The sequence below is a fragment of the Pipistrellus kuhlii genome, unplaced genomic scaffold (genome assembly GCF_014108245.1).
Source record: "Pipistrellus kuhlii isolate mPipKuh1 unplaced genomic scaffold, mPipKuh1.p scaffold_m20_p_1, whole genome shotgun sequence".
In the NCBI taxonomy this organism is placed as follows: domain Eukaryota; kingdom Metazoa; phylum Chordata; class Mammalia; order Chiroptera; family Vespertilionidae; genus Pipistrellus; species Pipistrellus kuhlii.
The window spans coordinates 155,080,387-155,093,849 of record NW_023425404.1 but is presented as its reverse complement, the minus strand read 5'-3'; the positions used below and the strand labels follow the sequence as shown (position 1 = coordinate 155,093,849).

At 35.1% G+C, this 13,463-nt stretch overlaps 1 protein-coding gene and 1 long non-coding RNA gene across 8 annotated transcripts in view; both read left to right on the top strand.

Moving 5' to 3' along the window:
- The window catches only part of USO1 (USO1 vesicle transport factor), a 74,153-nt gene that overhangs the window by 45,954 nt on the left and 14,736 nt on the right, over positions 1-13,463 (top strand). For 5 of the 7 annotated variants that reach the window (XM_036413434.2, XM_036413484.2, XM_036413474.2 and 2 more), the window contains 5 exons: positions 3,503-3,643; positions 5,552-5,640; positions 6,026-6,180; positions 7,101-7,312; positions 8,953-8,973. In XM_036413434.2, the coding sequence (XP_036269327.1) occupies positions 3,503-3,643; positions 5,552-5,640; positions 6,026-6,180; positions 7,101-7,312; positions 8,953-8,973 (618 nt within the window). The remainder of the gene's footprint in view (positions 1-3,502; positions 3,644-5,551; positions 5,641-6,025; positions 6,181-7,100; positions 7,313-8,952; positions 8,974-13,463) is intronic. The other 2 variants (XM_036413465.2, XM_036413455.2) reach the window with 1 other exon arrangement.
- LOC118705148 lies at positions 7,319-8,539 on the top strand. The gene is made up of 2 exons (XR_004983622.1): positions 7,319-8,298; positions 8,336-8,539. It is a non-coding gene; the product is annotated as an uncharacterized LOC118705148 (long non-coding RNA).

Genomic DNA, 13,463 nt, shown 5'->3' with positions numbered 1-13,463 from the left:
TTTTGACTGAAATCCTTTCAAAGAAAAGTAAACTCATTTTTAATAAAATGAGGATGTTCAGTAGATTTCAGGTCAGCTTTTTTAAAAAAAATAGGTCCCCTTCACCCCTCCAAACACACCCCTATCATAATTATTACATCTAGCAATTTTGTTTCATTTTTTTATTCCCCTCTCTTACCCCGCAGGATTATTTTAAAGCGAATCCAAACATACAGTTTACTGATGAGTTTTACAACAAAATATATAATCAATTAAGATGTTGACTTGGGATTTTTTAAATGTGCTTTTTTTAATGAAGACTCTGATATAAATTTTAATATTGAGAATATTAAGTTCAACAAATAAATTCATTCAGAAAACATTTACTGAGGGCCAGTCACTGAATGCTGGTAAATGAATTATAATGTCTCTATCCCCAAAGATTGATAGTCTGAGTTTTAAGTCCAATGCAAATTAAATTGACAAATCACCTCTAATTTTATGTACGCTTTATTGTAATAGATAGTGGAAGTGAGGACAATAGGATCCCAAATTACTTCTGCATCAGAGAAAATTATAATGTTCTTTGAAGCATTTTACTTATTTACTCCTTTTTAAGTGTAGACTGCCTCCTAACTTACTCTGGTGAATCTTACGGGTCTTTGAATGTCTCTGAATTGTGCCTGCATCTCTGAAGTTGTATTCCTCAAAACTAGATTGTTAATTTCTCTAGTAATTACTTTCAATACTGTTACATGCCCAAGAAATTGCTTTCATAGGTTTAATTGACAATTAGGGTCACCATATACCCCAGTTTTCCAGAACAGTATTCGTTTTATAATTACTTAGTGTCATCTTTTACTTTGGGTAATAAATTATATAGTTATTCTATTCAGAATATGCATAAACATTGTTAGGAAAATATTTTACAGAAGAACATGGGCAGAATCTTTCGGTTTATACTCCCAACTTCATTATTTCTATTTTCACATATCAGTATTGCACATTTCAAGACTTCATTAGTTTATGTTTTTTAGAACAGGGTTCCAATTGGTAAAATTGCTATCTTAACTCAACACTGCTTTCCTGATAAAATCCTCTAGAAAAGTAATTTATATATTTCCTATCAAACAGTGAAAATTTAAATTGCTTGAGGAGCCTACTCATGTTTTATAGTGTAGGATACTATGTAAAGAATTCATTTTGAAGACAGTGTCACTGTTTAAAAAGTAAAGTACTCATTTAGCCCCCAAAAATTTTAGAATAGAGTGTTACATATAAACAGAAGAACAGAACCTGGCCTGTGTGGCTCAGTTGGTTGAAGTGTTGTCTCATAGACCAAAAGGTTGCAGGTTCAGTTCCCAGTCCAGGCACAACCTAGGTTGTGGGTTTAATCCCTGATTGGGGTGCATGCAAGAGGCAACTGACTGATGTTTCTCTCTCTGTCATTAATGTTTCAATCTCACTCTCTCTCTCTTTTTCTCCTTCTCTCTCTCTCTCCCCCTTCCTTTCTCTCTAAAAAAAATCAATAAAACAAGTTAGGATTTTTAAAAAATAGAAAAATACTGTTGTTATTCTATTTACATAGTAAATTGGTTAAGCATTCTTTCCTTTTAAAAAGTAACTAAACTAACTAGATACTAATCTTGAAGAACATAAACGTAGAAGTAAAACTGACATTTAATTTATATATTCTCCATCTTAAAGATTGAGTAGTTGGAGCATTCATGACTTTATAGTCCAATAGTTTTTTTCTGTTTTTCAGTCTGTTGAATGCTCTTTTTTTATAGCTATATTCAGGGATGTTTGTATTTCAAGCACATAAAAAGGCGTCATAGCCCTGGCTGGTTTGGCTCAGTTACTAGAGTGTCGGCCTGCAGACTGAAGGGTCCCAAGTTTGATTCTGGTCAAGGGCATGTACCTTGGTTGCGGGTACATGCTGGGTGTGGCAATTTCTTGTAGGAGGTGTGCAGGAGGCAGCTGATTGATGTTTCTCTCTCATCAATGTTTCTAACTCTCTATCCTCCCTTCTTCTCTGTAAAAAAATAATAGAATATATAATTTTTTAAAAAGGCGTCATAAATGATGATTAAACCTTTTTTGGATAGATACACCCTAACTGGAATTATTCATCATTACAGTTATAATCATGATTGAATTCCAAGCTACTAAAAGTTGAAATTGATCTGCTTGAGAATACTTCACTCCAAGTTTTGCAGATTGAATTTGGGGGGAAGAATCTTTTTGAAAAGTTTTGTTAATCATAAAACATTTTAATTTTTTTGAATGATAGTTTAATGTCTAATTCTGCCTCCCAGAAAGTTCATTATCTTATTATGAGAAAATCTTTTTCAATATTTAGAACTTTAAATCATTAAAAACTTAATCTATATGAATCAAAATCTGCTTTCTTATCCATATAATAAGGACTCCTTCAGCCATTCCTTCTACTTTTCTTTCATCTAGAAATTGATAATTATTTTTTCTGTATTTCCTTCAATAAAAATATCTAACTGCTATTAGATCATATTAAGAAATTACTATTTTAATGGCTTGATGACTGTTTTCTAAAATCCATATCAGTTAGAGGTAATTATAGAAATATTTGTTGGAGAAATGACAAATAGCTTGATATTTGCTTATAAAAAATTTTAAGTAGGGATAGAAAGATAATAAATTTTAAGAACAACAACAACAAAATTTTAATGGAAATCTTAACTAGAAAGGTCCAAGGAGAAGAACCGATGTGAAATCCTAAAGCCTTCTCTAGGATCATCAATTAGTTAACCCTTTTAATAAAGTATTATAAATGTCCCATTTGATTTTGATATACAAAATTTTATACTAGTTTTAAAATGCAAACTATATATAAAATTATTTTGAAGATGTAACTGTGCTGAACACTAATTTGGGATGACTTTTCATGTTTCTTAAGTTTCATGTTTAAGTTCAGACTAATTAATCATAGAATCCGAATTAGGGACTTAATTAGCATTAACAAGCAGTGGGGCCAACCCCTTGCCCAATGCATGAATCTTCTACCGTGCCTCCAGTTGTTAGTTTATCCTCTCTTTAAGTATTTCCTGTTAGGAGGAATTTAAACACCTTCACCCAGTCTGTTTTCAGACCTGCTCTATAATTAGGTGTTGATCCTTACTTCAATAAGAAATCTTACTTTGATAAAATACCACCCTGTTACTTATCCATTCATTCATTTATTGAGTATGGACTATGTTATAAATACTGTCCTTATTTGGGATACAAAAATAATCGAGGTAGTTTCTGCTCTCGGGGAGTTCACAATCACTGAAGGAGACAAATTTAGGATTAACATGTAATATAATAGAACTATTGTCATGACAGCATAAAGGAAAGAGCACCCAGATCTGGCTGAACAGGTGAGGGCATTCTTCACATAGATCTTTGTTGTTGTTGCTGCTGCTGCTATAGATTAAATTTGCTTCAAGACTTTTTTTAAAGTCTCTGATCTTTAAAAGACATTCTGTTTCTCTTTCTTTCGCAGCTTATTCGTGTCCTGGTATCTCCCACCAACCCTCCTGGTGCTACCAGTAGCTGCCAGAAAGCCATGTTCCAGTGTGGCTTATTGCAGCAGCTTTGCACTATCCTAATGGCTACTGGGATTCCTGCTGATATCCTGACTGAGGTAAACTGAATGAAGGCAGAGACTGTTCTGTGGAAGTTGAAATCCTAAGAATTATCAGAAAGAATTAAATATCAGCTAAAGGAAAAACAGCAATAATTAACTTTTTATGTATTAAAATCCTTATTGATCCTACTAAAATATAGTTAGCATAATGATGACAGTATTAATTCCAAAAGGTGGGCTCATTTATCAAGTTTAATAATATATAAGTAATGATAAAGCATAGAAGTGTTCTCATTAATTTTATTGTGTTCAACAGGCATGAACAGGTATGATTTATGTTTGCAATTTTGAGAACAATATTACTTTAGTCTTAGTCAAATAGGACTTGAGTCTTAAGTAGTTTTGCTTATTTATAAAATAGTAAATTCTTTTCTGATATATGGCATTTTCTGTTTCCTACATTTAGAGAAAATAATGGCTTAGTTTATTTAAATTATCTTTTTTATTTTTCTCAACACCTGCACAATAAAAGCACAGATAATAATAAAAGTTTTATAACAAAAACAGCTGCTTCAGCCTCTCTCCTCCCTACGATCAGTCCCACTACCCTCCTGTATAGGCCTCCTACTTTACTTCCCTTGTCACCCCAGTAATTTATTTTTAAATCAATAATCAAGGCTTATAGTCTTACAACTATATATATATATATACTGTCCCCTGCTGAGGCAAAGAGAGCCTATATCTCTTTTTTAAATACCCCTTGCTCTTGTTTGTGTTATATAGTGTTCTTTTTTGCATTTTATTTTCTGGAAACCATTTGTCATCCTGCTCCAATATGGACTGGTTATTCTCGACTCTTGTCCTGGATTTTCATTCACCATTCCTCCTAGGAGTTCCTTTCACCTCTCTCTTACATTTCTTAGTTACTGATTCCATGTCTTTCCCCAACCCTCCATTTCATTATCTTATTTTAGTTAACTTCTTGAAAAGGGATAAATGGCAAGAGAATATGTTTTATAGAGTCTGCTCTTTTTCTCTCTAAATCTTTTGGAATCTTTATTTCTGGTTTTCTGAAATTTACTGATGATAATGTTGTATTGTAGAACTGTTTTTCCTTCATTTATTTGAAAGAGCGCTCACTGGGCCATTTCAAGCCAGAGACAAATGTCCTTCAGTTCTGACCATGTTTTTTGTATTCCATGATAATGTTCCCTTTTCTCTTCTGTTTTTCCAACTCTATTAATAGATTGTTGGACTTTCTGGACCTTTTTTTTTTTTTAATTCTATTTTCTTAGAGGTTTTTTCCAAGCGTGTGTGTGTGTGTGTGTGTGTGTGTGTGTGTGTGTGTGTATGTGTGTGTTAATCCTCACCCAAGGATATTTTTTTCATAGATTTGGAGGGAGGGAGGGAGGGAAGGAAGAGAAAAAAACGTCAACATGAGAGAGACACATCAATTGGTTGCCTCCTGCACGCACCCCTACTGGGACTAGGTATGGAACCTGCAACCCAGTTATGTGCCCTTGACCAGAATCGAGTTCAAGATTCTTTAGTGTGTGGGCCAACGTTCTAATCATTTATTCACACTGGCCATGGTTCAACTTCATTCTTGAATTGAATCTTTAATTTGTTACATTTTAAATTTGTTCTCTAATATTATATTAAAACATACTTTTCTTGTTTTGTAGAAATAGACTCTAGCTCTTAAAGGATATTATTGATATTAATTTTAGGTTTTTGAGATTTTAAATGTGTGTGGTCAAGTGTTATTTTTAATTGGAGGCCTATACTTAATTTCTTTAAATGTTATCTCAAGGAAATATTACAAGATTATATGCTGTCACTGATTAATTTGGTGTCTGAATTTTGGCTTTGAAAAACAAAAAGCAGATATAACAATTTTCTTCACTTGAAAACAGGTTTCCTTCCTTAACTTACTTTCTCTAAATTATTTTCCCCCTTTAATAGACCATTAATACTGTATCAGAGGTTATCCGAGGCTGTCAAGTAAACCAAGACTACTTTGCTTCTGTAAATGCACCTTCAAACCCACCAAGGTAGGAAAAGGGAAATATTGAGATTCTGCTATGAAGTGAAAACTTACTTTGGGTTTGTAGTATGTTTCATATGCACACCATATTGTTTTAAGAAGTTCAGTTTGTGTATTTTGAAACTAGAAATTATCTGACAAGATAAATATGTTGGTATTTTAAAAGAGTTAGTAGTCTTTGGTACCTATGCATTTGGGATCAGGTGTCTCCTCTTCCACTTTCTAGCTGTGTGCCTAAGCAAATAAGTAATTTCGCTTCTCTAAGCTGCAGTTATCCTTTCTGTGAAATGGAGATGGAAATACTTGTGTTCTGGTTATGGTTTTTCAATCAACAAAAATAACTAGTTATTGATTTGCAATGTTTCTTTTTGTTCTTATTTTAAACACAACAGACCGGCAATTGTAGTACTTCTCATGTCTATGGTTAATGAAAGGCAGCCATTTGTATTGCGCTGTGCTGTTCTCTATTGTTTCCAGTGTTTCTTATATAAAAACCAAAAAGGACAAGGAGAAATTGTATCAACACTTCTACCTTCCACAATTGATGGTAAATAATTTTATTTTAATTTCTGCTTTAAACAGTAGATAATTGTCTTTCTAGATTTTAATGGTAAAATATATCATAAATCATAAAAGACCCTGGGGGTAGCAGAATATTTAAACTATGGCATTTTCTTGAATTTTCTTTAGACATGTAGTGTTTAATTAAGGTAATAAATGTTTGGACTATTACTATTATCAATTTGATGCCTAAAGTATTCAACTATTTCTTAACTCTTCTACTTTTTTCCCAAGGTCTTTTTGGGGAGGGGTCATCTTCCATTTGTTTTGAAAAACAGACTTTCAAAAATATTACTTAACTAGTGGCCTGGTGCATGAAATTCATGCACATTAAAGGGGATTAATTAGAGGAAATATTTTAATATTGCTATTTGCCCTTTCTCCATAATAGAAGTGTCAGAGATGAAAGAAAATTAGTAAAATGTATATGAAAATCTCCCGCCTGTCAGAGTCTAGGGCACGCCACAGGACCCAGAGTCAAGTCCCCACATACTACCTGCTTGTGCTTCGAAAATGCAGGAGTCCCAGACCTGGCCGACGTCACTCCTGTCAAGCCCCTCTGGGCTGGGGGCGCAGTCTCAGGTCCCCCGTCAAGCTCTGCTGGGCCGAGTACACAGCCTCAGGTCCCCCAGGGCAGGGGGCATGACCTGGGGTCCCCTATCAAGCCCCACCAGGCAGGGACGTGGTCTAAGGTCCCTCACCCCGGCCTGACGCTATGCAGCCTCAGGCAGGTCCCTGCTGTTCAGTTATGACATTACGGCATCCTGGCTAATTTGCATATTCCTCTATTATATAGATAGATACTACTTACTAGCACATTTTTAGATAGTATTTTGACTTTTTCTGTGTGTGGAAAACAACATAATAAATGTTTATATTATTATTATCTGCCTTTCATTTTTGTAGCAACAGGTCATTCAGTCTCTGCTGGTCAGTTATTATGCGGAGGTTTGTTTTCTACTGATTCACTTTCAAACTGGTGTGCTGCTGTGGCCCTTGCCCATGCTTTGCAAGAAAATGCCACCCAGAAAGAACAGTTGCTCAGGGTTCAACTTGCTACAAGTATCGGCAATCCTCCGGTTTCTTTATTGCAACAGTGCACCAACATCCTTTCACAGGTAAAGTAGCCAATGGAACTTCTCTAAGGGCAGGAGGGAGGTTTGGCTTACATGTTTTAATGCCAATGATATAAGAATTTAAGGCTGTTCTTAGTAGACTGTACAGATAAAAAAGGGAAGGGGCAAGGACTGACTTACCTGCTTATTAGCACATTATAACCTGAAACAGTTTTTAGAGAAAAAGCCATAAATATTCTTACAAGAATGGTTTTGCCAAATATTTTTATAATAAGATCTGCATCATGATGGAAACACATATTCTAGGCAAAGGTGTTTATTGCTTTTTGTTTTTTAATCATCCACATTGTTCTTGCATGTCATTTTCTCTGTCGTTTTAATCTAGCTCACTTTAAGAGAGAGGGAGTAAAGTGGTTCGTAGCCATGTACCTCCCTCTTTCTCACCCAGACACAGAGCAATTGAACTTCCTTTCAGAAAACAAAACTAGAATACCAGTCCACGGCTTGTATAGTTAAACTGTGTATCCCTTGATGTTTATGAGTTCTCAAAACTCCAAGGCATGTAATTTTACCTAGTATGATAGAGAAAAGCATAGCTAAAAATGTTTACATTCCTTCAGACTATTGATAAGAACAGTAATCTCGAAGTATCGATTCTAACTCATTTAGAATATCACTTACTATTAGATGATTGCCTACCCGTGCCAGACTTGCTGTTGAACAATTCAAGTTCATGCTTTAGCAACAGGGTAAAGGCATCAACATTCAGAGTCACTGGGTCGGGGGGAGTAAAAATGTGGGTAAGTCTAAATTGCTGTATCCACTGGTATTGTCTGATACCCCGTACCATGATAATGTGCCGGATCTTCCTTAGTTTTTAAATTTGCTACACTGATGGAATTGTTTTATTGTTAGCTTTAAAGAAACATCAGTGTCATCCATAGGAGTGATAAATGAAAGCTTAAAAATTAACTGTAGCCCTGGCTCGGTGGCTCAGTTGGCTGAAGCATTGTCCAGTACAATAAACGGTTGCAGGTTCAATTCCCAGTCAGGGCACAGACCTAGGTTGCAGGTTCGATCCCCACTCGGGATTCATGCTGAAGGCAACCAATTGATTCGTACATCGATGTCTCTCTCTCTCTCTTTAAAAATCAATAGCAACATATCCTTGAATGAGGATTTAAAAACTTAACTGTAAGTGAAAGGGGAGTTAAAAACTCCCTTTGTTGTTTAACATTACTTCGATGGAAAGCTTATAGCTTTGATTTACCATTTATCTCTTATTGTTTAAAACTATCCCAAAATATTCATGTTTTTACTTATTTAATACTTGGTATTTTCATGTTGCTGTCAGTTGAAAACAGCTTTTCTTAAGTCAAACAGCAATTAACTGTCTAACCACCATCACTATAGACTTTGCTCTAACATTGTAATTATAATTCACACATAAAGAGAAATTCTCAAGATAATGGTGTCTTTCCACTCTTAGTAATCACAGTGCTATAAAATTATTCTTTCTCCTCTAAAATATATGTGCATTGTTATATAATAAAAGATTAGAACTGTGCTGTCCCAAAGTATTAGTTTGGGTTTATAGAAATTGTATTTGAGGGATTTTTTCTAGATTTAAATTTTTATAAAGCAGTAATATTTATGAATAATTTTTAATGTATAATTTACAGGGTGATAAGATCGACAGACGGGTATGTATCATTTCTGTAAACCTAGGCATTTTCCTCTTACAGCAAGGCTTTTCTTTGTCTTGGGTTTGCTGATTGGTTTTTTTAACCGCTTGTTTGAAGTTATATTCTACTCACACTTTTCATGTGCCAGCAAGTTGATCCTCTATCATAAGTGTCTCTACAGTTTTTCTCCTTGGGATATTGTAGTGGTTTTCCTAAGAACTGTGGGAATGACCATCTGAAGCTATACTGTGCTTCCTCCTGGAATGCTTACACTTTTCAGAAATTCCTTGGTTTGGGCTTTTGGTGGTTTTTTGTTTTTGTTTTTCACCCAAGCTTGCTTTTTCTTTTCTCCTAAAAACATTACAACAGTAGTAAAATTTGCGATTAATAATTTTGCCATTAAGTTAGTCATCATATGAAAAAAATGATGATTTTTATATTAATTAGGTTAGTGGTCGGCAAACTGTGGCTCGCGAGCCACATGTGGCTCTTTGGCCCCTTGAGTATGGCTCTTGCACAAAATACCACGTGTGGGCGCTCACGTACAGTGCGATTGAAACTTCGTGGCCCATACACAGAAGTCGGTTTTCAGCCTGGGCAAGTCTATTTTGAAGAATTGGCGTTAGAACACTCAAGAGGCCAAAGAGCCGAATGTGGCTCACAAGCTGTGGTTTGCCGACCATTGAATTAGGTTATTGAAAATATACAATAGTAGGTATAATTTTGTAATTTGAAAGATTTTAAATTAAATATTATGGGTTATTTTGGATATAACCCATATATTACAGCTAATATTGAGGATTAGTTTTTTTTATGTGTGTATGGTGGGTTGTTGGGGGAAATGTGATTTGTTAGTTTGGTCTGATTTTGTAGAGTATTTGGCAAAAAAAAAGGAGTGTACCTCAATGTTCATGTTTGGGCATATGTTCAGTTGTGGTGTGGGTAGTAATAACTGAGACTCTGTTAGGAATTGTATCTCTTTTTATGAGCATGATTTAACACATGTCAACTCACACACAGACATATGTGGCCTAAAGAATTTTTGATACTAGGTAAAGTATTTTATAAGTATACATGCCAGTAATTTAAGAGGAAATTTTTTGTAGGTATAATTTACACACAGTAAAATGCAGTTAAATGTTCAAGCTGATGATTTTTGGTGGTTAAATCTACATCTCTGAAAATACCACCCAAAACAACTTTTAAAACATTTATAGTCCTAGAAAGCTCTATCATGTCCCTTTTCTATTAATTCTCTATGCCCAGAGGCCACCATTAGGAAATGAATCTACAGAAAGTAATACTCTAGAATCTTATTTTAAAACTTTAACACTAGAAGCTTAAAATATTGGCTTTTCATGTTTTTTACAAAGAATGGAAAAATACTAAACTTGAAATCCACAAAGTAGAAATAAGAGATATTTTTATTTAGAAAATAAAATAGGGGAAACATAATAACTTGTATTAAAGGTAAGATGATTCAGCCTTAATTATTTTGTCTGTGGTTCTCTTTCATCCTGTAAAATATTGATACCCTGTTACGTGATTTCTAGTAATTAAACCATTAGGTTGGTCTGAAATTACATTTTCAGTGTCTATTTGTTTTTCAAAATATCTTCAATGGTTCATATACTCTGTGGCATAGGGTATGCACTTTTTCTTGACTTAAACCTATAGACAAACATAAATATGTAAACATAAACAAAAAGAATAGTTGTAGTCAGAAAGTGGGGTCTGGCTTTCTTTTAGCTATTCTGGGTGTTTATCTTGTGAAGAATCCATCAGATGATCAGAGAGAGCAATGACAAGATATTTTGATAGCTTTCAATGCTCAATTTCTGATTTTATTTTGAAGGAATAGAGCAGCTAGCTTGAATAGGATTTTATTGTATTGATCTTATTTTCAACATGATGATACAGTGGACAGATACTATAGCATTTTTGCACTCAGTAGTAGTTTTTCTTTTCATTTTAAAAAATGTAGAAAAATAGAAAATGGAAAAAAAAACAATGTTCCTCATTCTACTATCAAAGAAAACTACTGGTAAAATTTCAGTCATTTTTCTGTACTGTTTTATTTATAGAGCAGTATTCATATATTACATTTTATAGTTTATATTTTTTCTTATAATTATTTGTTATGTTGTTAAACACTAAATCAGTATCACTTTCTATTATTGTATAATATTTCACCAGATTGATATACCATTGGTTAGTTAACCATAGGTTAGTTAACCACCTCCTTATTTGGATATTTAATTATCTACCATTTTTCTCTATTGTGTATCATGATTTGGTGAACATCAGAATAACTAGAGGCCCAGTGCATGAAATTCATGCAGGGAGCAGGGGTGTCCCTCAGCCCAGCCTGCACCATCCTCAATCTGGGATCCCTCTCACAATTCAGGACTACTGCCTCCCAACTGCTCACCTGCCTGCCTTCTTGATTGCCCCTAACCACTTCTGCCTGCTAGCCTGATCACTCCTAACGACTCCCCTGCCAGCCTGATTGATGCCTAACTGCTCTCCTGCCAGCCTGATTGCCCCTAACTGCCCTCCCCTGCAGGCCTGGTTCCCCCCAACTGCCCTCCCTTGCTAACCATCTTGTGGTGGCCATCTTGTGACCACATGAGGGCAGCCATTTTGTGTGTCGGAGTGACAGTCAATTGCATATTTTATTAGAATAGGATAGATGCCTGGTGCGCAGGTAGGGGCTAGCTGGTTTGCCTTTAAGGGTGTCTCAGATCAGGGTGGGGGTTCCCTTGGGGCGTGGAATGGCCTGGGCAAGGGTCCTGTGGCTGTTTGCAGGCCGGCCACACCCCCCATTAATCCAAGCAGAGACCCTGGTATCTGGGGTTTATTTATCTGCTATAATTGAAACTTTGTAGCCTTGAGCAGAGTCTCAGGCAAGCCAGGGCAGTGAAAAGCTTGGCTTCCTTCATCACTGGGGAAACCCAAGCCTTCTGCTTGCCCAGTGGCCGCAGCCATTTTTGTTGGGATTTATTTATCTTCTATAATTGAAACTTTGTAGCCTTGAGTGGAGTCCATGGCCAGCCATGGTGTGCGGAAAGCTTGGCTTCCTCCATTGCTGGGAAAACCAAGCCTCCTGCTCGCTCCATGGCCGAAGCCACCTTGGTTGGTTTAATTTGCATACTCAATCCTGATTGACTGGTGGGCATGGCTTTGTGGGTGTAGCAGGGGTATGGTCAAATTGCATATTACTCTTTTATTAGATAGGATATAATTTGCATAAAAGAGCATTATTACATAGTCCTCACTTTGCATGCTTCCAGTATGCATGGGTTTCTTTTAATGCAGCAACTCAAGGGCTGCCCATATTTCACTAAGGTAATAATTTTAAAAAGTTATCCCAGCAATTAATATTATTGTTTTCTTTTTTCAGGTAAGCTTTATCCTGCCAACTATTTTAAATTTGGAGCATTAGTTCTGCTTTTAATATGCTAGTAGTTAGAGAGTCATAGAGCTGCAGAGCTAGAAACTAGGATAGTAGTTTATAACATTTGTAGAGCATTTACCATACACTGTTCTAAGTTCTTTACATGTATTTAATCCTTTCCACAACTTTGTGAGTTGGGTATTAACTATTGCCCTTACTTCAGGATGTGGAAGAGAATTAGGTAAGGTTTTATAGCTATTGTGTTTTAAAGTCAGGCTAGAAATCCTGGTATCATCTTAATGAGATTATGTAATCCAACTCCCTCCGTTACAAAAAGGAAATTTGGGCCCACATAACATTTGTTTCTCTCAATATCCAACCAAATGTCCTTTTTACTGATACTGTACTGCCACTCTTAGAATTAAAACTTCAGTTATTTAAAAATATTTTTTTGTCCTTTTGAAATGGGTAATACATAGTTCAGAAATCAAAATTGCAAAGGTTGTGCTGGCAGCCAGGGTAAGGAAGACCCATTCTGCACTAATCTTCATGCATCAGGTGTCTAGTGTTAATATAATATTTATATATCAACTGTAATTGAAACATAAAAATGATTTAAATAAACATTTTTTTTAATGATGTAGAAAGGTATACAATAAGAACTTGGCCCATATCCTAGTTCCCTGCCTTCTATATTCAAATGATTTGTAAGGTAATGGGCATTTCTTTTATACTCTCAATGTTTTTTTATGTATACCCACTATTCTGCACCTTGGTTTTTTCTTTCATTTGATGCCATTTTACACTTCCACTAGCTAAGTGAAATAAAATTGCAGTGTACTAGATTATCTATTTCCCCACAGTGAATAGCATGGTGTCAAACTTGTATTCTTGCCAGTCTGATAGATGGTAAAAATGTTATCTGAGTTTTAATCTGCATTTCCCTTATTAAAATGTTGAATCACTTTCTGTATGTTTGCACATCAGTTTAAGTTTTTCTGTGAACTCTTTTTTTTTTTTTTTTTCATGGTTTATCTGCCCATTTTGCTATTGGATTATTAATCCAATTTATTGGTTATAAGAACTTTTTTAATATTAAGGAATTCAACCC